The sequence below is a fragment of the Planococcus citri genome, chromosome 3 (genome assembly GCF_950023065.1).
Source record: "Planococcus citri chromosome 3, ihPlaCitr1.1, whole genome shotgun sequence".
Classification (NCBI taxonomy): Eukaryota; Metazoa; Arthropoda; class Insecta; order Hemiptera; family Pseudococcidae; genus Planococcus; species Planococcus citri.
In genome coordinates this window covers 25,227,757-25,251,472 of record NC_088679.1, presented here as the reverse complement: position 1 = coordinate 25,251,472, position 23,716 = coordinate 25,227,757, and the positions used below count along the sequence as shown (strand labels likewise).

The following is a 23,716-nucleotide window of genomic DNA, read 5'->3' as shown; positions in this document are numbered from 1 at the left end:
TAATGGATAGCATGACAATTTTTTCAAAAATACTGGAAATCAAAACCAATTTTTGAGCTTTAATTTGTTCAAAAATACTCAAAAAACATTTTCGTCGAAACATTTGCATTTTCACAAAATTTTAACATAATTTTTTGATTGGTCGCAGGATACTTGTATGAAAATTGCAAAAATCATCGGGGTATCATTTGAATGATCCATAAACTTTCTTAGTTTTGACGAATTGTTCAAAATTGGTAAATTTCAGTTCAAAAAATGGTGTAGGTAATTTATTCAATTTAAAGGCAGTAAGGAAACGTTCATATCATTTAAATGATGTATTGCCTCTGACCCATGGTACTCAAGTTGAGTAGGTATAGATGAACAAAACAAGTTATCATGACGATCTGCCTATTTTCAAGTTTGAGAAGGAGAAGAGCGAACTTGATTTCAAATTTCCAAATTTCGAGTACCCCAACTTTGAATTTTTAAATTGTTTGCTCCTTTAATTTTAAAGATAGAGGATTAGTCATAATAGCATTATTTGTTAACCTGCTTGAGTACTATGCGAAATGGGTTAGCACTTGGGAGAGCAGAGGCGGATTTAGAGGTTTGCCGCCCTTCCCCACCGCAAAATGTAAAATATTTTCGAAGCAAATTTTGGATTTTATTAAAGAATTAAAAATTTAAAAAAAAGTAAATCCAAAACTCGGAACAAAATCTTAAATCTAGTTTAGATTTTCAAAAAATAACATTTTAAATACCAATTTTAGTTAGTTACTGTTAGATTTGATTTGTATTTTTACTCATAGGTATTTGTAGTTCTATTTTTAGAAAATCGTTTTTGTTAGCCTGCCTCTGCTGTGCTCCATATGTCCTTCCGATGGACGATGTCCGATGTTTCGATACATACGCTTTCTCAGAAAACCTTTTTTTTATAGCCCAAAACCACCCTCCAATTCCCGTTACAATTGTCATCGATTCACTAAACGTTCTTTCTCCTTGTAGATTTAGTTTTCAGTCTATGTAGTAGTTACGCATACCCTGACCATACCTACAGATACGACATGGATACGACTACTTTCTGTGTATAAATATTCAACCTATTTCATATACCTACCTAATTAAAACTTGTAAAAAATGGTATCTAATTCGTTTTTGAGCAATCATTTTCGATTATACAGTTACATTTAAAAATTTTCAAAAAAGCAACATTGGAAACTTGATTATATTGAAAAGAAATGAAAAAATATATTTAAAAAAAAATCTAAACTAAATTTTAATTTAAAAAAAAAAAGTAGGTAACATTCGAAATTATTTCAGGTTTTGTTGAAAATTTTAAAAGAAATCAACATTCAAATTTTAGAGTTTCGGGGAATTCATTAATTAAATCATCAAATTCAATTATTTCTTTAAATGTGGTATTTTCGATATGCAAGATAACAATATAATAAACAGTAGCCTATCTTGGGAAATTGAATTTCAGAGGTAATTTTTAATTCTTTTCAGCGCAGAGAAACCATGCCATGATGCCGCCAGTCTGAAAATCACATTCGCATAAAGGATACCTATACGCGCTTTATACATTAGCTTCATTTTCAAAATTCAAAAACCATTAATACAAATTTAAAATTGAAAATCCTCAAATTATTTTTTTTCGGTTAGGTAGGTACATGTGCCATAAAATGAAACAATTCTTTATCCTGCATTCTTATTATTGGGCAATTCTTCAAAATTGGTAAAATTTAGTTCAAAAAATAGTAATTTGTTCGATTCGTACTTCGCAAACATTGTCGAGAAAATGTTTGTACTTTCCTATACCTATCTAGGCTATAGCCCATGGTACTCGAATAGATGAACAAAAACAAAACAAGACGTTATTATGACGAAATGCCTGTATTCAAAATTGAAGGTGCAAACACAATTTGAAAATTTAAATTTGGAGCACTTGAAATTTGGAAATTTTGAATGAGGTTTGCCTTTTCAATTTTGAAAACAGGCAATTGGTTACAATGACATTTTTTGTTTGTCCACTGGAGTACTATTGGTTAAGGGTATCATTGAAATGATTCAAACATTTTTCTTATTTTTGACGAACTTCTACGTATTTTTCAAAATAATTGGCAAATCTTCGGTTTTGCGGAGCACGTAGCTAGCTCCTTCATTTTACGAGATAGGCAACTTATCATAATAACGTATTTTGGTCGTCTACTCGCGATTCGATTTCGAGTTGCAGAATAGTAGTTTTTTCAACTAGGGAGTAAATGTGATTTTCGACGAATTTTGAGGTTTATTGCCCGAGCGAAACGAGGGAAATAATTAAAAATCGTCGAAAATTACTCTCATTCACTCCCTGGTAGAATAATATCTCTCGTTATTTAGGGAGAAAAAGTGCTACTTTTGCTCCCTAAATAACGAAAATTGTATGTAGGTATTTCCATTTTGCAAATGTTACACTTCATTTTGCAACTAGTGCCTGGGTGTAGGTAGGATTTACGTCTTACTAGTTAGTTTCATTTCAACTTTCAAGGTTATTTTCTATTTCACTCCCACTCCATACGTCCGTAGACCGAATTGGTAATCCTTGTATGTAGTTCTAATTTCTAAAACAAACAAAGAGCATTCCGAAATTCCAGTGCAGTGTGAAGGTGTGTGAATGTGTGATCACTGATTACTGTGATTTGATTTGATTAATGATTTTGATTTCGTTTCGTTGATTCGCATTTGTTTTGACTTTTGTTTTTGTTATGTAAGTACGAAGTACATAGTTCGTAGTGTTTCATTGGTGTTATGTGTTGAATATTCGCATTTCATTTGGATAATTTGGAAGAAATCTGACTGAATCAAGTGTTCGTATCGTATTCAAATAACGGTTAGTTGAAAAAACTACTACATATTTTGTATAAGCTATCATGCAGGTATTCATCGATATACTTGAAGAAGGTGAAAATAAGTCCAAATAAGTGGTAATTTTTAGTTGCAGTTCGACGGTGTACTTTTCAAAGTTGTATCAGATTTCTGACCAGCTCTTATCACGAATTTTCATAGGTAACGTGAAGGCAACGGCAACCGATAATGGATTCCCAGAGGAAAAAACGTCTTCAAAGCGAGATTCTATCTGAGTTGAAACTGGCCGGCTTCAACACCTGGACCATAAATACGAAAACGCCGGATCAGACGGTTTCTAGAATTGATTTTGATTTGCCCACTGCGCTTAGTTCGGTTAGTTTAGTACAATCAATTTAAGTATCGATTTACGTAACGTTATGTTCGATATTAAGACGATAAATTCTCATCCAACTTGTAATTCGTCAACAGGATGAATATCCGGCCAATCTACGGGAACCTGAAATTGAGATGGAAATCGTTGACAAAGTTAATGAGATCAGTTTACCCGAATATGAAGCAAGTGGAATCCTGCAATCGGTGACTCGCGATTTAGAGACGGCTTTTGCATCTTACGCTGTACAATTGTTGAATGTTACGAATGAATGGCACTTGTACGGCTCCTATAGAAATGGACTTTGTTGTAACGACAGCGACATCGATTTCCACAATGGTGAGTGTTTTAATATTTCTTTTTTCACAATAATCTCGAACGAAATACTCGTATTCCAATTCGACATCTCGAATTATTGAACTCAAAAACCTAATCGTTGTCATTTCTATCCTCAGGATCATTCAAAAATCTTACGAATTCCGACGCCGGAAACCTTGTGAAAAGAGTCTATGATGTTTTCAAAAATAATACCTACTTCGATCCTATACGTTTTTTCCCGACGGCGCGAGTTCCACTGGTTGAGTTGAAACACAAACGCACCGGAAAAGTATGCAGCATTACATTCTCCGGCAAAATGGGAGTGTCGGATTCGTTGTTGGCGGAACTGTACTTGGAAAAGTATTCGAATTTGAAAGTTTTGACGTTGTTTCTGAAATACGTATTGAAACGCCATAACTTGGATGGAACCGGTAAAATAACTACTCATACGATATTTTGGTTGGTGGTGTTTTTCATGCAACAGAAAAAGCTGCTACTGCCCGTCAAAGACGTACGACAAAAAAACAATCCGTTACAACAGCAGGCCGAGTATTCATCGGAAGAGTCCATCGTTTCTTTGTATCGTGGCTTTTTGAAATTTTATAAAAATTTCAATTTCTTGAAATACATTATCTCTCCATATTTCGGATATGCGTTACCTATCGATAACTCCGAAACATTGCATCTATTATTGTTTACTAGAAGCTGCATGAATATTCAGGATATGTCCACCCTTACTACGAATTTAGCCGCGAATGTATCGCTGACAGCAGTGAATGAGTTCAGAGTTGTCTGTGAACACCTTTTTAATAACTGCGAAAACGCTTTGTACGAAGGACATCCATTTGAGATTTCTTCGGAATCCGAATTAAAATCGAAGAAACATCTGTATAAGAACATCAATCAAACAGCGTTTATCGACCTGGATTTCATATCTTTAAATATTCCTTCAGATCATGATATGAAGCAATATTTAATCGATGCTGTTAGAAACCTGATGGAAATCGTTTTGGGATTTCATTGTGACAATCTCGTTTGCCGAAATGTTCGTGGACTTTATTGTGAACCAGGCGCAGGCGATCGTTCTTGGATGAGAGCTGTACCTGTCTGCTACATCGATTACAGTACGACGCATGCTACTTTGAGCAACAAAAACGTGTTATCCATGTTCGAAGAAAGTTCCTCTTGCTTGAGAGAGAATTTTGGAATTTTTTACTTATTCGACGGCCGCAATGATTTGAAATGTGTTAGAGTACTGGTCGAAGGAGATGGCCGATTCGTTGAGTTTATGAAGACTCATGGAAAGGAACTGTTCATCGCTCAAGTTCACGAATACGTAGATAATAGTTTTTAGATTTTGTTTGACGACGGTTGTTTCAACACTTCGAGTATAATCCTCTTGATTTTTATTTTTTTCGTATTTCGGTTTAGTATTTTATTTTCAAATGCGGTTGTTGACTTTTTACCCGTTTTTCGTATTTCGGTATAAGTATTTTATTTTTAATCGAGGTTGTTGATTTTTTTTTTATGAGTAGGTACATACATATAATGCCTTTTGAATATAATTTTTCAAATTATGTGGTGTTTAGTTTTTTTTTTTTTTTTTTTAAATTGAATGTTGGACTACAAAACTTTGATTAACTGATTAAGTATTACAGATGAAAATTAACATCTTCTTTCACGAGTGTCGGGCAAGTGATTTTTGGGGAGAGCTTGTCTTGAAACCAGAGTGATCAAAATTTCAGCTGTCGAAAATGTTTTTTCAAGTTGTTGGCGATTTTTTAAAAGAAATCTGAAGATTGTGACGTTTTTGAATTTATGAAAATCCGTTCTGAAGCTAAATTCGACTCATGTAAACAGAATTTCATCATTTCCAATTGTGCTGGTGCCTCTGGCGCAATTTTTCAACTTTTCCAAAAGGTTTGAATTTTTTTTTAAAGAATAGAGAACAATTCGGGCAGCTGTAAAGCGAGTTCTGACTAATTCTCGGCGTGTTTAAAGAGTTTTTTCGTGAAATAAGTTTTATATTCAAACAAATCAAAAATTTTCCAACGTTTGAAGGAATTCTCGATACTTGCGCCGTCGCACGAAGGACTATTTCTTGAATGAAACTTGAAAGAAATCTAGATCTCAATACAATCTGTATTTTGTCACGTGAGTTGAAAGTTTGAAAAATTCGAAGTGTAATTATTATTTGTGTAAAAGATTTTGAATTTGAAAAAAAAAACAGAAAGGTTTCATCGTGTTTTGATTTTAAAAATTGTTCCTATAAAATTCCAATGTGTGCTGTTTTTCGATTTTCTGCGCAGATTATTTTGGTCCATTCGAGTTATGAAAAATGGTAAGAAAATTATAAACCTTTTTTTTTCAACATTCAACTCGAAATTTACCGGTGAGTTCAATATCATTCTTCTTTACAGTATTTGATTTAACGATTATTTGCATTAAAAATATTTGTTTGTGTTTTATTAATTCTTGTGTTGTGCTTATTTTCAAATTTAGTCTAAAATTTTGCTCAACCTTTTCCAATGTGGAAAAATGAAAACTCGAAAAGTTGGAACTTTTTCATGCATAACCAGAATTAATTGGGCCGACAGACTGGATTGGTTGGGTGCCCCTGGCAGATCAGCAGATGCATCGAATACGGCCCTCAAAATTTGATCCCTTCCCTCTGAAGATTATTTCTCATCCTGGTTACTAAACTTCTCAGGTTCGGATACTTGAATGCAAGTTATGCAATTGATTTTTTGTTTTTGTTTTCATATACAATTTTGCAAAAAATTAGTCAACCTGACATGAACAAAAGTAGAGATGTTTTGTGAAGAGGGGGGGGGGGAGCAAACAATTTTTGTGAGAAAAAAATACCAATTTTGCCGAATAAAAATAACGAATTTTTAAAGTGAAATCAACGATGAAATAACAATTTTGCCAATTGAGTTGATTCGCAGTCTTCGCAGTAACTCAGTAAGGCTTATAAAAAAAGTCTACCCCTGCAAAAATCACGATGAGCAACCATTCTAACCGTGACCGAAGTATATGAAGACGACGATGACGATGGGTGGAGAAGAATTTCGTTGAAAGCGTTCTGGTGATTGATAACCGATAAGCAAAGCAAGCAACTAGCAAGTAGTAAAGAGGCACCGACACGAGCACACACCACGAAAAGCGCTGCGTCAATCACGTGTGCAACTATGAGACCACCTTGGCACCTGCGTAAATTGTTAATCACGCAATTTCAGGAGGATTTTATCATTCGTAGTTCGGACATTTCGCTGCCGTCCGCACTTCCACAGACGAGTGCTTTCATTAAAGATTTCGTTTTATTTTTTGTAAGTGAATAATATCATCATTTATCCACGCGATCGCGACTACTCGAACTTTGAATTGTGTCAAGATGGGTGTAAGAGGTCTGCAGACATTTTTGGAGAACTATTGTCCATCTGCTTGTCGTACTGTTGATGTCGCCGAGCTAGTAAAAAAATACAAGTAAGTGTTACGTGTGTTTCAATCACCTTCGGCGTTTTTCTTCATCGTCTGTAATGTTTTTCCCACAGAAATGAAACCGGTAAAGATGCTGTAATAGTACTAGACACCGAATCGTTTTACTGGGCTTGGTACAAAGGCATGGATTGGGTAATCGGATACGAAATTCAAGAATTCCTTCATCGGCTACTGTTATGTCCGCACCACTAATATATTATACTACCTAGTATCTACCTATATAAATACTCATATTAACCTTCTTCTTAATTACCTATATTTTTTAATCACCTATTTTTTAATCATTTTGTTGTGGCTTTGCCACTATTATATAATACCTAATACATACATACCTACCCTAGACTAATTACCTATCAATATTTTTTAACCTTGCTATCTTCTTCCAAAATCCACTTTTTGTTTTCCTTTTCCTCTTAATTTCATCCTTAATGATCCTTGTTCTTCTCCTTCTCACTAATACTGGTGGTTTGTACTTTTCCTTTTTTTTAATATAAATATCGATACATTTTACTGTAAAAATCAGTCTTAAGTTATGAGACAAAAGAATACACATGTTATTTCTTATATGTTTGTTTTCGTTGTGATGTCGCTTCGTAACAATGGCGCAGTCGGTAGGACCGTGGTTCAAGTTCGTTGAATTTTTCGAATCACAGTTTCTTTTTTTCGAATCGATTTCGTTCGCAAGCAAAATGTTCAATTTTTACTACTGAAATTCATTGTGCCGTATCCAGTCGGACCCCAAAATCAACCTCATTGTGCCGTATCCAGTCGGACCCCAATCTCATTGTGCCGTAACCATTCGGACATCTATAATACGCCGTAACCATTCGGATCCAGCAACTCTTCAATTCTCAAATACAGAAACTCCAATTCTAATACGCCGTAACCATTCGGATCTGATCCAAGCAACTCTCCAATTCTCAAATACAGAAACTACAATTCTAATACGCCGTAACCATTCGGATCTAATCTACTCAACTCATCTAGCATAAATCAACAATCAATACGTAAGTCCATTCTACTTCTTTCTTACTTCCCTAAATCCCAAGTCATAAATCTGAAATCATGGTGGACGAAACTCCAAACCAAGAACTAACTAACGAAATAACCGAACTTAAAGAGAGATTAAAACAACTCGAAGAGAACAACTCCCAACACAACTATGACAATAATACTGACACCGATAGTGACGGTAGTGAGTTCGAAGAAGAAGAACTCACTAAAGACATGAACTTTTTAAGTAGGGAGCTATCAGTTGAATTCTCTGGTCAAAATTTAGATACATTTTTGGATAAAATCCATAATGCACGCATCCAATGCCACAAAACAAAATATCGAGCTCTTTTCACTATAATTATTAATCGCATAACAGGCGAACCAAGAGAAAAATTAAGAGAACACCCAGAAGTGAATACATACAAAAAACTTGTAAAATTTTTAACAGACCATTATCGTAATAAAATACCATTTTCGCAAGCCTATCTTGAACTCACTACTATAGAGCAGAAAGGTAATCAATCAGTCAGAGAATACGCCGATAAAATCACACAGCTTGCCTACAGAGCTAAGCTAGCAGCCAAAAATGAAGTTCATTTACCAACCCAACATACATCATTCATGATCGAGTATTCTGCTATAGAACGTTTTAGATTAGGAACTAAAACAGAAATCTCTAGATTTCTCCGTGGTTTACCTACCTCTTATAAATTCACACAATTCCTAGATGCTGCCTTAAAATTTGAGCTCGAGGATAAGAACAAATCTAACAAAACTTCCAAATATTGCACCTACTGTAAAACCCAAACACATAACACTGAAGTTTGCAGGTTTAAAAACCCAAAAGAATGTACATATTGCAAAATCCAGGGTCACACTGAAGACCAATGCAGAAAAAAGAAATTAGATGAAAATCCTGATAATAAAACTATTAATTCAATCACATGCAACTACTGTAAGAAAGTTGGTCATGTTGTAAATGATTGTCGAAAGTTAAAATGGAAGAAAGAGAATGAAAATAATGTAAATGAAAATGCTGACCCATCAGAAGTTAGAAAAATCAATATTTTGGATTCAAAAAAAAGAGCCATAATTCAGCTTGATTCACCTGATTCAGTAAAAAGTCATTTCAACACATTGATTGATACAGGTGCCGAAGTTTCTCTCATTAAATTTGAAATACTGACAGAAAAGGCTAAAGAAAAAATTGATAAGAGTAAAATAATTCCAATTTCTGGAATAGACAACATTACTAATTACAGTTATGGGAAAATTCCCTTACGTATTCACAAAGGTCAGAATATCTATGAAATTGACTTTCATGTAGTGAAAGGAAAAGAAAATTTTGAAATTCCCTATGATGGAATCTTTGGACTTAATCTAATGGAAAATGTTCAAGGGGTTATTGATACCCATGCCCGAAAATTTACTGCAAAGAAATTCGACGAACATTTCCCCCTTCTCCAACATTATGACATACCAGCCAAAACATGTCAAGTGGTACAGGTTGAAGTTTCTAAAGACTCTGATAAAGAAGGTATACTTGAAAGGGATAACATTCCCCTGCATCAAGGTATTTCAATCAACGAAGGATTCTATCAACAAAATAATAACAAAGTTAATGTTCTCATCAAAAATATTTCTGAAAAGAACATAACCTGCTTACTTCCCATCTTTGAATTAAAAGAACCCAAATCTGTCCTACAAATTGTCCATGAATTTGACAAAAAAGAAAGATTATCTAAACTAAATGAAAATTTGCAGCTTGATCATCTATCTGAAAACGAAAGAAACCAAATTTTAAAACTAATTCACGAATTCTCTGATATCTTTTTCTTGAAAGGTGATTTATTACAATCAAAGATTCAAACCTATCATGAAATCAAAATAAAAGAAAATACACCAATTTTTGTGAAGAATTATAGGTTTCCAAATGTACATAAAATTGAAGTTGAAAAACAGATGAATGAACTTTTAAAACAAGGAGTTATTCAACCATCATCTTCACCTTGGAATGCACCTATATGGATAGTTCCAAAAAAGAAAGACAAATCTGGTGTTCAAAAATGGCGAATTGTGGTAGATTACCGCAAATTAAATGAAAAAACCCTTCCGGATAAATATCCAATACCTAATATTGACGACATATTTGATTCTTTAGGTAACGCCAAATTTTTCACTACTCTAGATCTTGCCTCTGGCTTCCACCAAATCCCAATAAAGCCAGAGGATAAAGAAAAAACTGCCTTTAGTACTCCTCAAGGACATTTTGAGTTTAACAAAATGCCATTTGGATTAATTAATGCACCTGCAACGTTTCAAAGAATCATGAATCAAAGCCTAAATGGCTTAATTGGGTCAGAATGCTTCGTCTATCTTGATGACATTATTATTTATTCATCCGATTTCAACACCCATTTGAGAAAATTACGCACCATTTTCACTCGTCTCAGAGAACATCATTTACTAGTTCAACTTGACAAAACTGAATTTTTAAAAACCTCAATTCCATATCTCGGACATATTATAACTGATAAAGGTATTTTGCCAAACAAAGAAAAACTGGAAAAGATTTGTAACTTCCCTATACCTAATAACGTGAAAGAACTCCAACAATTTCTTGGAGTTGCTGGGTATTATAGGAAATTCATATCAAATTATTCTGCAAAAATCAAACCTCTCACTGCTTTACTCAAGAAAAATAAACAATTCATTTGGGAAAATGAAGAAAACAATTCATTTCAAACCATAAAAAATGAACTCACCTCAGATAGCCTAATTTTGCAATTCCCAAATTTTGAAAAAGAATTTTACCTACATACGGATGCATCTGCTTTTGCAATTGGAGCCATGTTATCCCAGCTGGATGACAATAATGTACAAAGACCATTATCTTTTGCAAGTAGAACTTTGAATAAAGCCGAATTAAATTATGCAACGATTGAGAAAGAGTTATTAGCCATAGTATGGTCAGTGAAATATTTTAGACCATACCTATATGGTCAAAAATTTACAATTTTATCTGATCACAAGCCTCTGCAATGGCTATTTAATGTAAATGACCCTGGATCTCGACTTCTTCGTTGGAGATTGAAATTGGAGGAATATAGATATGAAATCAAACACATATCAGGGACACAAAATGTTGTAGCTGATGCTTTGTCAAGAATTCATTCAATTAAATTGACAATTATAATAAATAACTCTCCCCTACCTGAAATTAAACGTGAAGAAGTTTCATATGAAGTAATTTTCACTACCACAGAAGAAAAACCCTACTTACGTAGGAAGGAAATCCAAGTTACCAAATTAGCAAACAAAACTTTCATTTACTGCTGTTTCAAAACTTACAATAATGAAAACTTCAATAAACTGGAATTTTCAGAATTATTACATACTCTCTACAATATACTCCTAAACCTAAAAATCAATTCTATTGGTATGATTGATGAAACTGATAGTGGAACTTTGAATAATAAACAGAGAAAACAGACAGAGAAATTATTAATTTCTCATCTACCAAATATTAAATTGCAGTGGATTTCCACAACAGAAAAACGAATGGAATTGATCGAAAATCTCCATTATCACAAATTGGCAATGCACCCCGGTATCAACCGAATATTTCAACAATTAAAACAAAATAATCACTTCTGGACTGGTATGAAAAAGGATATTGAAAAAGTAATTTCACAGTGTACAGCATGCCAATTAGTTAAACCTTCTCACCAAACCAATAAGCTTCCTCTAATTATCACGGATACTGCCAAAGTGCCCTTTGAAAAGATATCTTTGGACTATGTTGGTCCACTACCTCTTACTATTAATGGTAATCAGCATATCTTATCAGTTCAAGATAATTTGACAAAATTTATCTTTCTCACTTAGTGTTGGGCAAATTCGCGAATATTCTTTTTTTGCTTGCGCATGCGCAAGAATATGCGCATTTTCTTGCGCATATTCCGCAGATTCTTTTCAAAAAATAGAACATTATTGCTTAGTTTAGAGATAATAGGAAACTTTCCATGAAAAAGTTTCAAATTATCAAGGAAAATTAGAAATTTTTAAATAAAAGTGATGGTAAAACTTGTAAATTGTGGAAAATTCTAGAAAAATCTTCAAATTTTTTGAAAAAAGTCGTGATTTTTATTTTTTTGAGAGAATATTCTCCAAGCATTCGAGAATATTCGCGAATATTCGCGAATATTCTCAGATTATGCGCATTGAGAATATTCTCAGGCCAACACTATTCTCACTGGTACACCTACTACTGATGCAGGACTAACTGTGAAAGTACTCTTAAAAATCATTTGTCAGTATGGAATTCCCTCTAGAATTTTATCGGACCAAGGTTCAGCGTTCAATTCCAATTTAATGAAAGAACTCACGGCAGTTCTTGGAATAGAAAAATTGGAATGCAGTCCATACCATCCTGAGACCAATGGAGCACTTGAGAGAAGTCATGGAACCATAAAAACCAATCTAAAATTCTATATAAATTTGGATCGCAACAATTGGGATGAATACCTAGACATGGCAGTTTATGCTTTTAATACAGCCATCCATTCATCAACTAATTTCTCCCCTTATGAACTTCTCTTTGGTAGAAAACCTGTGATACCCTATCTCAAGACTAATGCATCTTATCAAGATTACATCACTGATTTGAAAATCAAATTTCAAAACATTCATGAAAAAGCTATTAAAGCTCAACAAATTTCTAAAGAAAAATCAAAAAATAAATATGATAAGAAAACGAATGATAAATTCCCTTATGCTGTTGGAGACACCGTAAAACTGAAGACTAGAAACACTCAAAAACAACGTGGAGCCTTAAGCAAACCCTTTGAAGGACCTTTCAAAGTGATTAAAACAAATTACCCAAATGTAACCATCGATATGGATGGAAAAGAAAAAACCTATCACGCTAATTTATTACAACCATTTAAAGTACTCTTCTTATTCAGCCTTATATTCACCAACGTATTTTCATTTGATATTATCAGAAATATTAACGACAATACAGGTCTATATCTTAACAACTTAGGGACAGTAGGTAATCATAATGCCAACTGGCACTTAATTTCATCTGTTAATATAAGTTCACTTGAACTTCAAATCACATACATTAGAGACCGTTTGTATTATTTAGATCAAATGGCTCAAAAACTTAATAAAACCTCAAAACTAAATTCCTGGAGTGGTATGTACTCAAGTCTCGAAGTTGAACTTGAAAATATAAAAACCACAACAGAAAAATTATCTAGAATACGAGAAAAAAGAAGTATTCTTCTAGCTACAGGAGCTGTCGCCTTAAGTTTCCTCATTGGTTTAGTTGCAGCTAAGTCATCACTCTCTAGTGTATCAACTGATACTGCTTCATTAATCGAATTACAGCGTAGAAATATCCAATTGATTGGAAATACTATTAAAAATTTTGAAGCTTCAACTGAAATTTTTGAAAAAAATCAACAAATATTATACAATGCAACTGAACAAATCAATTTAGAACTAAATAAACTCAGTAACACAACAGACAAACTACTTATTGAGTCCCAATACCAACAAATTGAAATAGCTGTCAATACATTATATGATGTCGCCTTTGCTGATATGAGTTCTCTACAAAACGCTATTCTTATGTCAAAACAACACACTCTTCACCCTACTATAGTAACAACTAATGACTTGAAAAAATACTTACTAACTATCAAAACTCCTTCAGATCAAATGTTCCCTATAGACATCAATAAAAACACAAAAACATCAACAATTCGAAAATTAACTGATCTTTGCACAATTGAAACGGAGTTCGCTAATGATACCATTTATTTTGCCATTTCTATTCCCTTAATAGAAAATGAACAATATTTCCTATATGAAAGTATTCCTTTTCCCTTCTCCTCATCTGTTGAACCTAACCTATATCATTTTATCATTCCTACTAAACCGTATGTACTTGTTGATTTTAAAACCACAAAATATGGATTTCTGGACAACTTATCCCAATGTAAAGAAATTGAACCTTTATTTCAAATATGTTACATCCCACAAACTCAAATTGCCATTGATACACCATGCGAAGTAAGCATTCAAATGGGAACTTCAAGAAATTGTAACCTTACTCAGATGATAGCTGATACAGAAATTTGGCACTCCCTTGGAAACAACCGATGGTTATTTTCATTAACCCAAGAAACAATTTTGAAACTTTACTGTGATAGACAAATAACTCAATATGCCATCTCAAAAAATGGAATCCTGACCATTCCAGCAGGTTGCAAAGGTCAAAGTAAGGAATATTACTTTCATGCAATATCTGACTACCATGGACATATTGCTCAAGAGCTTCGTACCTTAAACCTTTCTATTCCTGACATAGTATTGCATAAACAAAAAATCTTGACCATTCCAAAACTACAACAATTCAATGCTATGAATTTTAAAACCCTATCAACACTACAACAAGAAGAAGAAAAATTATTCGATCAAAACTTCATTAATCGTCATCAAACAACTGTTAATTGGACAGTAGTTGTCATCACTATCATCATTTGTACTTTTTTGTTTATATACTTCTACTGCAAGTGTAGAACAAGACTAGTGTTGGGCAAATTCGCGAATATTCTTTTTTTGCTTGCGCATGCGCAAGAATATGCGCATATTCTTGCGCATATTCCGCAGATTCTTTTCAAAAAATTAGAAAATTATTGCCTAGTTTAGAGATAATAGGGAAAAGGTTTTGGTAACTTTCAAATTATTGAGGAAAATTGGAAATTTATAAAGAAAAGTAGTTGTAAAACTTGTAAATTGTGGAAAATTGTAGAAAAATCTTCAAATTTTTTGAAAAAAGTCCCGATTTTTATTTTTTTGAGAGAATATTCTCCAAGCGTTTGAGAATATTCGCGAATATTCGCGAATATTCTCAGATTATGCGCATTGAGAATATTCTCAGGCCAACACTAAACAAGACGTATAGCCATTCCTACACGCGAAGTACATTCCCCATTAATGCTACAGTCAATTCCAGTCAACATTGAGGAAATTCCATTGAATGTTAGAGCCTCAAATCGAATGCGAAGAAGCGCAAGACCCCGCTCCGATTTATAGTCGTTTCTTCATCAGGGGGTGTTATGTCCGCACCACTAATATATTATACTACCTAGTATCTACCTATATAAATACTCATATTAACCTTCTTCTTAATTACCTATATTTTTTAATCACCTATTTTTTAATCATTTTGTTGTGGCTTTGCCACTATTATATAATACCTAATACATACATACCTACCCTAGACTAATTACCTATCAATATTTTTTAACCTTGCTATCTTCTTCCAAAATCCACTTTTTGTTTTCCTTTTCCTCTTAATTTCATCCTTAATGATCCTTGTTCTTCTCCTTCTCACTAATACTGGTGGTTTGTACTTTTCCTTTTTTTTAATATAAATATCGATACATTTTACTGTAAAAATCAGTCTTAAGTTATGAGACAAAAGAATACACATGTTATTTCTTATATGTTTGTTTTCGTTGTGATGTCGCTTCGTAACACTACGCACGTTCGTCGAATCGTTTGAGAAACTCGGCGTCAAATCAATACCACCTATAGTAAAAGGCCTGAGCGCTGAATCGTTATCACCTTCTGACGTCACCACTAGTAGATGGCTCGATTGTGTTTACCATTTGAATTTTAACGTACATTTAAATGGCGAGTTCGTGAAATAGAGTAAAACTTTCGTTAAAAACGTTATTAAAATGATGACATTTTAATTAATATTCGTTCTAAAATGTGGTGTAGTGATGAGATATTGTTGTTTTCAACTACTGGTGGTGTTGGATTACTTTATTTTTGTACAAAAGTGAATTTTTCGCGATCTGTTTGTGTTGTGACATTGTGTGATTCGGATGTGTAGATATCTTGTGAAGTGAATAAAAATGAAAACTGATGTGTACTAGTGCCTGTGTTTTACTGGAATAACATCGCAGTGAAATGAATAGTGAACCATATAATCTAAAATGCGTTTTAAATCTGCATTGTGAATACAACCATCCAACTACAATGGATGGATAAGGTTATCTAATCAAGAATCAAGAAACCATCAACATCTCAAACCAATTAGATGATTTTAGTGGGATTTTGACAAGATTCGACGATTATTTAATTATATTTCACCAGTGAGTGTTGTATTATCCGCCAAAAGGTATAATTTTGTCAAGTTTATGTATAACTTTCATCTTTAATGTTGAAAAACAGTGTTGTTTATAACCTAATTTCTTCATTATTTTTCATTAAAATCATTCCTACATGATCATAAATTCATTATTCATGTAGATAAAATATGAAAAATAAAATTTTCGCAGGATTTAATTCGTTTGAGTGCATTTTTCATTCAATTCTATAGTGTATTATGATATGTTAGATACGTAAGTACTACCAAGTAGCGATGACGTCACAAAACAGCGCTCAGGCCTTTTACTATAGGTGGTATTGGTCAAATTGGTGTTTTTCGTCGGAGGTGTGAACGTTGAGAAGAAACGTCAAACGTGGCGGAATCGCAAGGCGAGAAATTTACAAGATACGCTGGAATTGTGCGATTTTCTCGAGAAAGGATTGCATACGCAATATATTCCGGAGAAATACGCCGCATTACCAGCTTCGATAGATGTAATCGCTTCGATGTTGTTGAAACATGTTTTGAATTGCGAAGTAAGTTTTGGTATACTTTAAGAAACGTGTACAGCTTTCGAAGAAATTGAAAATTCTATGCTTATTATGGTACAGGTGCATATGACGATCGAGGAATGCAACGAAGAAATCATCCAATACGTGCATGAAAACAAATGTATGGCGATTTTCACCCAAGACTCTGATTTCATCGTTAGCGATGTTAACAAATGCAAAGTATTATCTTCGAAAAAATTCAACCCAAGAAACATGACTACTCTGCAATACGATCGTGAAGCATTGGCCTCTTTATTGAATATCAGAACCGATCAATTACCTTTTTTGGGAATTTTGGGGGGAAACGATTTCATGGATTATGAAACCTTGAGGGTACCGTATTAAATCAGAATATTGTTCTCAAGGTAGCTGTCATGTAGACTAACAAGACGTAATGATTTTCTCATTATACAGGTTGTCCATCGTTCATTATGCGGTGTAGGTTCAAGAAACGCTCCATATCACATTATGATGCCCGCCATTGGTCGATATATCCGAACACTATCCAACCAGCCAATTGACAAAATATTAGAAACAATTTGCTACAAGATATTCGGAAGTAAATCATCGTTAGACCTGGTGAAATGTTTGTACAACAGTTACTTGTGGCAAAAGAAACGTGACGATCTTGGTAACATTTATCATTATTGATAATTTCTTGAATTAGACGAATCAAATATTCATAATATCGTACTGTCGATGATTCACAGAGATAACGAACCTGCCTACCAAATGGTCAGAAATCTTGAACGTAGCTCGAGATCGACATAGAAACGTCGTTGTACCAGCTTATATCTGGGGAATATTGAATGATAGAGTTTTCGAGCAAGGGGTAACAGTCGAAGACCTCAGGAAGCCTTCCAGTCAGCAAATGCTTAGCATTACGGTCACACGATTGCTACGTCAAAGAATATATGGCGTATTATTGAAGGAGTACGAGCATTTGATCAATACCGATGTACAGATCGAGGAATGGTGCGCTGAGAATACGTTCAGTTATGAGAAGCCAGTGTTTGTAAAACCTATAGCACCTACAGGTGAGATGATAATGTTTCAATACCAATATCTATCGTTTCTCTCAGAGACGACTTCGCGTAGCATATCGAATAAGTTGAGTGTTATTGATTTATTACCTATCTATCGATTTTTTTTAGTTGAACATCCTGGACTGCTTCGATTGTGGAGTGATGATAAGAGCGACGAAGTCGGCGAAATGAAATGGAGATTATTTTTATCGTGTGTTTCTTCTCGACTAATCTCGATTGACGATTGGCGTTTATTGACTGCCGACTTGGTTGCTATTTCAGCAACATTATTTTATCTTATCGTGAGTATTTGTTGACAGTGAACAAATTTTCGTATTTTATGATACCTACGCTGGGTACTCGATGAAATTGACTTGCGATTACCTATGTTTCTTGCGGCTGTAGGAACAGAAATTCATCGACGAAGACGAATGCAATGCGATTATCGCTACTGTAGCCACGTACTCGTTGTACAGCAGGGAAAAACTGATCGATTTAGATTATGGCGTTCATAATCCAAGATGCACACATATTAGCATATGTGTGATAAGAACTTTCGCGTTTGTATTGACAGCGATGGCTGCTTGTGGATATCCGGTGCCTCTTTCCGGTGTAAGTACCTACCTGCCTAGTGCCTATACATACGTACTTTTTGTTTAAGTGAACTCGTAATGATTAACATGAATTCGTGCTGAATTTTTCGTAGGAATTGGTTTACTTGAAATTCGAAGCCAAACTTTCTCAAATTAAATTCAAGGAAATGAAAAAAAAGAAGAGCATCGAAGAAATGTGTGAAAAGAACGTGAGTACGATTAGTCGATTACGATCACTTCAGTATACGAGTAAATGATTCTTTTTTTTTTTACGTATGATGATTTTTTATGAAGAATTTTTTCCGCTCAAAGTTGCTATAATATATCCACTTGAAACGTCCCTTCCTCCCCTCCTACGAGTCCTACGAGCGGATCTAGAGCACGTCGCGTCAGAGCATCTCTTGTTTTTCAAGTCCGGCGTCTCTGCAGTTGAATTTTATGTGTTCTTCGATTTTTCTTTTTAAATACATTAATTATGTTTATTTTAAGAGGATGAAGAAATGAGTTTCAAATATTTAACACGAATTTTATTTTCTGAACAAGAGTGTCATTTGTGGGAAGTGTTCAAACTTACCTACTTGAACAATTTTTTTTTCAATTTTAAATTTTCTTAAGTTACTTTTTTCGTTAATTACTTACCTGCTAACGGGATTGATTATTTTTCTTCATATCAAATTTAAATTTTAAATGCTATTTGCTATTTGTGATTTTACTGATCTTCGGGCACATTGGTTTCTGTTGCAGGATAAATGTATCGAATTATTCAATCAGATGAAAAAGGTCATCAATCCAGTTTTTCAAAAAGGCTCTGTTGTCGAACCAGAAGGCAAAAGTTCTGAAAAACGTGTTGATGATGGAGACAAGCAGTCTGAAGGAGAAAAAATCGCAGTAAAATTGGCGCAAATGAAAGTACTGTAATGTAATACTGCATAATATTTTACTCAAATGTTTTATTTTTAAGTTTTATTGGAAAATTTTTTCTACAATGTGAGTTTTTATAGTTAGTTGTTTTTAATTTTTTACGCAATCGATTGCGATTGATCATGTTCAAGTTGATGGTTTGTAATTTGAGATAGGTACCTATCTAATATCTATACAATTTACAATACTCTTTTTTTCTACAAAACAGATAAACCATATTTTCTTCATTCAGTGGCAGTCTTCTTCTTTAATTAATTTTATTCTGGAGACTCGATTTATACTCGTATTGCTCGGTTCTCAATCGTCTTTTGAATGAAAAAAAGCGACATTTTTTCAATAGTCGAAGGAGTTGCCTACTTACAGCAGTATCTCATCTTCCCTACACTCACCACGGGCAGTGATGCTGGATGGACCAAAGCACGCAACAATGCGGGATAGGCTGAACTTGATCCTCAAGGCAAGGTATATAGCTGACCCCGCACCCGCAGACAGGTCAGTTATAACTTTGTACGAGTGTAAAATTTACAACACTCTGACTAATTGTTAGCAACAAAAAAAATGGTACATGACTTTTCATTTCTAGAGTCTAGACCTGCGCAAATTAAGGGGAAAATTTAAGAAATCGACTTGAAAATTAAATTTTACATTTATTTGGCTAACTAAATTTTGAACATTTGGCCCTTTGGGAACCGCAATTGTGTTTTGCAATTCTTTCAGGGGTTGAAAACTGAAATAAATTAATTTTTGGTTTTTGGTTTTAGTTCAGTTTTCACCTTTTGAGTTTTGATAATTGGTTTTTGGTTTACAGTTTTTCTGTTTTTTGATACTTTTATTTTGGTTTTTTGCCTTATGGGAGTGGACGCTAATTTTTTGGAGGACATATTTTAACACTCGCGTCAAGATGTGACAAAAATAAAATGTGTTAATCGTTTAGTAATTAATGTTGAAAAATAGCTGAAAGAACGTAGTTTCTAAAAATACATATATTATTGTTTCTTACTTTATAGTTATCTGATTTCTTCATTGAGAAAAAAAATATTACCGCGCCTCATAGCAATCTCATAGCCAGTGCCAGAGACTGCCAGTACACATATTATTTTGAATGATGACTTTTAAGTTTTAAATTAAATTTAAAATTTTAATTTTTTATATTAGTGTCGCATCGAAGAAACGTCGCAATTGTCGCAATTTCACACATTTCTTTTTTGGAACGTCAACGCGCCCGAGTCTACTTCACGTTTACTTTACAAAAAAAAAGTTTCAAGAAAATAAACTGATAAAAAAAATTTTATGTGTTTGTTTTCAATTTTTCATAATTGATCTGAGCGAAAAAATTGTGCATGAATGTGAAAATTTGTTCCAAATATGGATTTGACTGCCTTATTAAATGCCGAAATAGCGAAGAAACGCAAACTTCTCGAAGAAAATGATCTCATAGTAAGTGATCCCATCTGCTGTTTCTTCTCATTACATACTGATGTATTGATCATTCCGTTACCATTTCAGAACGAGAAAAGAAAATACTTCAAAATATCCGAACTATATTCGAAAACTCAAGAAGATGTGAAGGCCTCCGATAGTAAAAATGATAACGACGATCAAGTAGCCCAATCCAGTTCGAATGGTAACGATTACACCGTAAGAATATTACTTCTGAATCTGTAGCTTTATTCTTATCACTAAAATGTTTCCATAGATGCAGAATCAAACGATGCTGAAACAGATGCACAGGTATTACCTCGTAAAGAAGTCATTAGAAGGTTACGTGAACGCGGAGAACCTATATTACTATTCGGTGAAACGGAATTACACGCTTTTAAACGGTTGAGAAAATGTGAAATATCAGAACCAGAGTCGAATAAGGTAAATTTCAAACAGCCTGCTATTTTCCTGAAAAATCCATTTTTATTTCATCTTTGCATCATTCGTCTAGGGTTTACGAAACGATTTCCAAGAAGCTATGGAAAAGGTCGATCAGGATTACTTAGATGCTATTATGGCTCAAAGTAATCCAGATTCATCGAAAGATAGCAAAACTGATATTAAAGATCCGATGGAAACGTACGAAGATATTCAAGAAAAAGCCGAGAATTTAGGTAAAGGAAATAGCGCCTTGGATATGGAAATAATTATGCAATTTTTACAGGTAATGAATGTTTCAATATTTCTCTTCTATTGATATGTCTTTAGTGAATTTCAACTTATACATTTTCTTTCAGTTGGTGTTACAATTGTGGAATAATCAACTCAATAGTCTATCAGCGCCAGAAAAAGCTGACACTAGGACCAAACTCGCTATGGCAACGTATAATCAGACTCAAGTCTATTTAAAACCATTATTTAGGAAACTGAAAAGTAAAAAACTACCCGAAGATATTTTAGATAGTTTGACAACGATCGTTAAACATTTATTGGACCGAAATTACATAATGGTAATTGAAATCTCCACTTCGTTTACGTACGTGAGATCAAAAATGGTAGATTTTTTCATTTTTTTTTTTTTTTTTATGTTTTAGGCCAGTGACGCATATCTACAAATGGCTATTGGTAACGCTCCTTGGCCCATTGGTGTTACTATGGTTGGTATCCACGCTCGTACCGGTAGAGAAAAAATTTTCTCTAAAAATGTCGCCCATGTGTTGAACGATGAAACTCAACGTAAATATATCCAAGCTTTGAAAAGATTAATGACCAAATGTCAACAGTATTTTCCCACTGATCCATCAAGATGTGTCGAATATACCGATACTGCTGACCTGTGAGCAACTTTCGTCGGTGTTTTTGCTTCAGATTTACTGTTGGTTTATTGTATATATCAAAAAAATTTAGGTTCGTAATGAAGTTGAAATGTAAATATGAATTATTGTAATGTAAATTTGAACGAAATTATAACATGATAGTAACAAGCACAGGAATACTCGTATTTCATATCTAAAGATACTGAAGTCTGAGGTAACATTTATGCAGGAACGAAGTACTCGGTAGAGTTATTTTTTCTTGTTCATATCCATTGATTTATGAGTACTTGCTTCGAGTGCGTTTATCAAAGAGGCCCTGAAAGTATACGATCCACGAATAAGAAGAAGAACAAGTGTTATTTAAAATGATTATTTAAAATTCTTTTCACTTCACACACCTAAGACCACCTTGTTCCAACGCATGTACTCCACAAATCGTCATTCCACCAGGAGAACATACGTTATCTTTCAGAACAGCAGGATGTTCTCCGGTTTGTAAGACCATTTGTGCGGCTCCTATTACTGTTTGTGCTGCAACTTTGTACGATAAACTACGAGGTATTCCTTGTTTAACAGCGCCATCGGATAACGCTTCGATTACGTTGAAAAGCTATCGTAAAGTACGGTAATTAAAACGTGTCATTTTCTGATTAGGTATTCGATTCCAAGTCGTAACTTACGTATGCGATTCCACTTCCAGAAAGAGCACTCATGGCATGCATCAAGTGCTCAGGAACAATTTCATAAGAACCACCGGCTGACATGATTTTTGTTATCAACTCTATATCATCTTCGGTCGCACCAGGATCAGGACATATCGCTGAAATTTCAAATCAATTAGTACCAAAAATAATATTACAGAAAAATTCAAGTAGTAGAGTAATCTCACCAGTGAAACCTGCACCAACGAGTAGAGCTGTATTTGGTATTGCTTTTATTAAACGATAGTCGAATAATACTGGTCGTAATTTCTTTAGAACAAAAAAAAACAAAAAAAAAAAACAATTAGTACGATTAGGATTATTTGATCTAATAGCAGGATTCAATTCGATGGGAAAAAACTCACTTCGTGTAACGTTTCCAATGAAAATCCGGCAATTACTGATACAACCAATTTACTAAAGGTCCATTGGTCAGCGGAAATATGCAAATCTTTCAAAGCATGATCTATGTATTGAGGTTTCATCGCCAAGAAGATAATATCGCTGTTTAATATAAGTTGACCTAGAATGAATAATGTCTTTTATTTTACAGTTTTAAAAGCTGGGAAGCTGATCAAATCGAACTCTAAAAGGTACCATTATCGTGCATTGTATTCACTCCTGATTCGTCCCATTTTTTGAAATTTCTCTTAGAAGGAGCTGATACATTGATCTGCGATGGTTCTATTAGACCTGGAATGTAAGATAGGAAAGATTAAATTAAATTTTACCAATATTCAGCGAGAAAATTCAAAGTTTTATTACCTTTATCTATCAAAGTGAATCCGATAGCTTGAGCCATATTTCCGGCTCCAATAAATCCGATTCTTACTTGAGTATCTTTCATATTCATGGTGCAGGTATTTTATTACACGGTGCTTATCCTGAGATGCTTGAAAACGAAAGAAATCTATAAAATATCGAGCTTATACGAGTGTTTTTCAAGTACTTTTTGAAGGAAAAAAATTCAAATTTTAGATAAAAGATTGATAAGAAA

At 33.9% G+C, this 23,716-nt stretch overlaps 5 protein-coding genes across 8 annotated transcripts; 4 read left to right on the top strand and 1 right to left on the bottom strand.

The window, feature by feature from the left end:
• The first annotated feature begins 2,488 nt into the window (after window positions 1-2,488).
• On the top strand, window positions 2,489-5,095 carry LOC135840491 (uncharacterized). Of its 4 annotated transcripts, none has more exons than XM_065357076.1 (4): window positions 2,489-2,851; window positions 2,957-3,201; window positions 3,298-3,538; window positions 3,655-5,095. In XM_065357076.1, the coding sequence occupies exons 2-4, from the start codon at window positions 3,055-3,057 to the stop codon at window positions 4,869-4,871; spliced, it is 1,605 nt and encodes a 534-aa protein (XP_065213148.1). In that variant the 5' UTR covers window positions 2,489-2,851; window positions 2,957-3,054; the 3' UTR covers window positions 4,872-5,095. The 4 variants fall into 4 exon arrangements, with proteins under 4 accessions (XP_065213148.1, XP_065213150.1, XP_065213149.1 ...); XM_065357078.1 differs by having other exon boundaries at window positions 2,489-2,922; window positions 3,028-3,201; XM_065357077.1 differs by having other exon boundaries at window positions 2,489-2,945; window positions 3,028-3,201.
• A 7,109-nt stretch (window positions 5,096-12,204) lies between these two features.
• On the top strand, window positions 12,205-15,535 carry LOC135840532 (uncharacterized). Its single transcript, XM_065357130.1, has one exon. It carries the CDS (start codon window positions 12,389-12,391, stop codon window positions 14,735-14,737), a length of 2,349 nt encoding a protein of 782 aa, XP_065213202.1. The 5' UTR covers window positions 12,205-12,388; the 3' UTR covers window positions 14,738-15,535.
• A 27-nt stretch (window positions 15,536-15,562) lies between these two features.
• LOC135840536 (uncharacterized) lies at window positions 15,563-20,717 on the top strand. The gene is made up of 9 exons (XM_065357134.1): window positions 15,563-15,613; window positions 16,518-16,726; window positions 16,802-17,074; window positions 17,156-17,372; window positions 17,452-17,778; window positions 17,896-18,068; window positions 18,172-18,378; window positions 18,473-18,568; window positions 19,104-20,717. The coding sequence occupies exons 2-9, from the start codon at window positions 16,697-16,699 to the stop codon at window positions 19,275-19,277; spliced, it is 1,497 nt and encodes a 498-aa protein (XP_065213206.1). The 5' UTR covers window positions 15,563-15,613; window positions 16,518-16,696; the 3' UTR covers window positions 19,278-20,717.
• Prp18 (pre-mRNA processing factor 18) lies at window positions 20,578-22,187 on the top strand. Its single transcript, XM_065357135.1, has 6 exons — window positions 20,578-20,717; window positions 20,787-20,904; window positions 20,977-21,143; window positions 21,214-21,426; window positions 21,500-21,712; window positions 21,797-22,187. The coding sequence occupies exons 1-6, from the start codon at window positions 20,646-20,648 to the stop codon at window positions 22,040-22,042; spliced, it is 1,029 nt and encodes a 342-aa protein (XP_065213207.1). The 5' UTR covers window positions 20,578-20,645; the 3' UTR covers window positions 22,043-22,187.
• Window positions 22,118-23,700, bottom strand: P5cr (Pyrroline 5-carboyxlate reductase). The gene is made up of 7 exons (XM_065357136.1): window positions 23,485-23,700; window positions 23,317-23,412; window positions 23,085-23,242; window positions 22,908-22,989; window positions 22,699-22,838; window positions 22,417-22,628; window positions 22,118-22,334 (listed from the first exon to the last, which is right to left on the bottom strand). The coding sequence occupies exons 1-7, from the start codon at window positions 23,570-23,572 to the stop codon at window positions 22,268-22,270; spliced, it is 843 nt and encodes a 280-aa protein (XP_065213208.1). The 5' UTR covers window positions 23,573-23,700; the 3' UTR covers window positions 22,118-22,267.
• Between the last annotated feature and the right edge of the window lie 16 nt (window positions 23,701-23,716).

Coding starts and splice junctions, on each gene's coding strand:
- LOC135840491 (XM_065357076.1), top strand. CDS start 3,055: ATGGATTCCCAGAGGAAAAAACGTCTTCAAAGCGAGATTCTATCTGAG. Junction 3,202..3,297: donor TGCCCACTGCGCTTAGTTCG/GTTAGTTTAGTA, acceptor ATTCGTCAACAG/GATGAATATCCGGCCAATCT. Junction 3,539..3,654: donor CGACATCGATTTCCACAATG/GTGAGTGTTTTA, acceptor TTCTATCCTCAG/GATCATTCAAAAATCTTACG.
- P5cr (XM_065357136.1), bottom strand. CDS start 23,572: ATGAATATGAAAGATACTCAAGTAAGAATCGGATTTATTGGAGCCGGA. Junction 22,629..22,698: donor CTGGAAGTGGAATCGCATAC/GTAAGTTACGAC, acceptor ACTTTACGATAG/CTTTTCAACGTAATCGAAGC. Junction 22,335..22,416: donor TTGGAACAAGGTGGTCTTAG/GTGTGTGAAGTG, acceptor GTATACTTTCAG/GGCCTCTTTGATAAACGCAC.
- Prp18 (XM_065357135.1), top strand. CDS start 20,646: ATGGATTTGACTGCCTTATTAAATGCCGAAATAGCGAAGAAACGCAAA. Junction 21,144..21,213: donor CAGAACCAGAGTCGAATAAG/GTAAATTTCAAA, acceptor TCATTCGTCTAG/GGTTTACGAAACGATTTCCA. Junction 21,713..21,796: donor TGGACCGAAATTACATAATG/GTAATTGAAATC, acceptor TTTATGTTTTAG/GCCAGTGACGCATATCTACA.
- LOC135840536 (XM_065357134.1), top strand. CDS start 16,697: ATGTTGTTGAAACATGTTTTGAATTGCGAA. Junction 17,373..17,451: donor AAAGAAACGTGACGATCTTG/GTAACATTTATC, acceptor GATGATTCACAG/AGATAACGAACCTGCCTACC. Junction 18,069..18,171: donor CAACATTATTTTATCTTATC/GTGAGTATTTGT, acceptor TTGCGGCTGTAG/GAACAGAAATTCATCGACGA.
- LOC135840532 (XM_065357130.1), top strand. CDS start 12,389: ATGAAAGAACTCACGGCAGTTCTTGGAATAGAAAAATTGGAATGCAGT.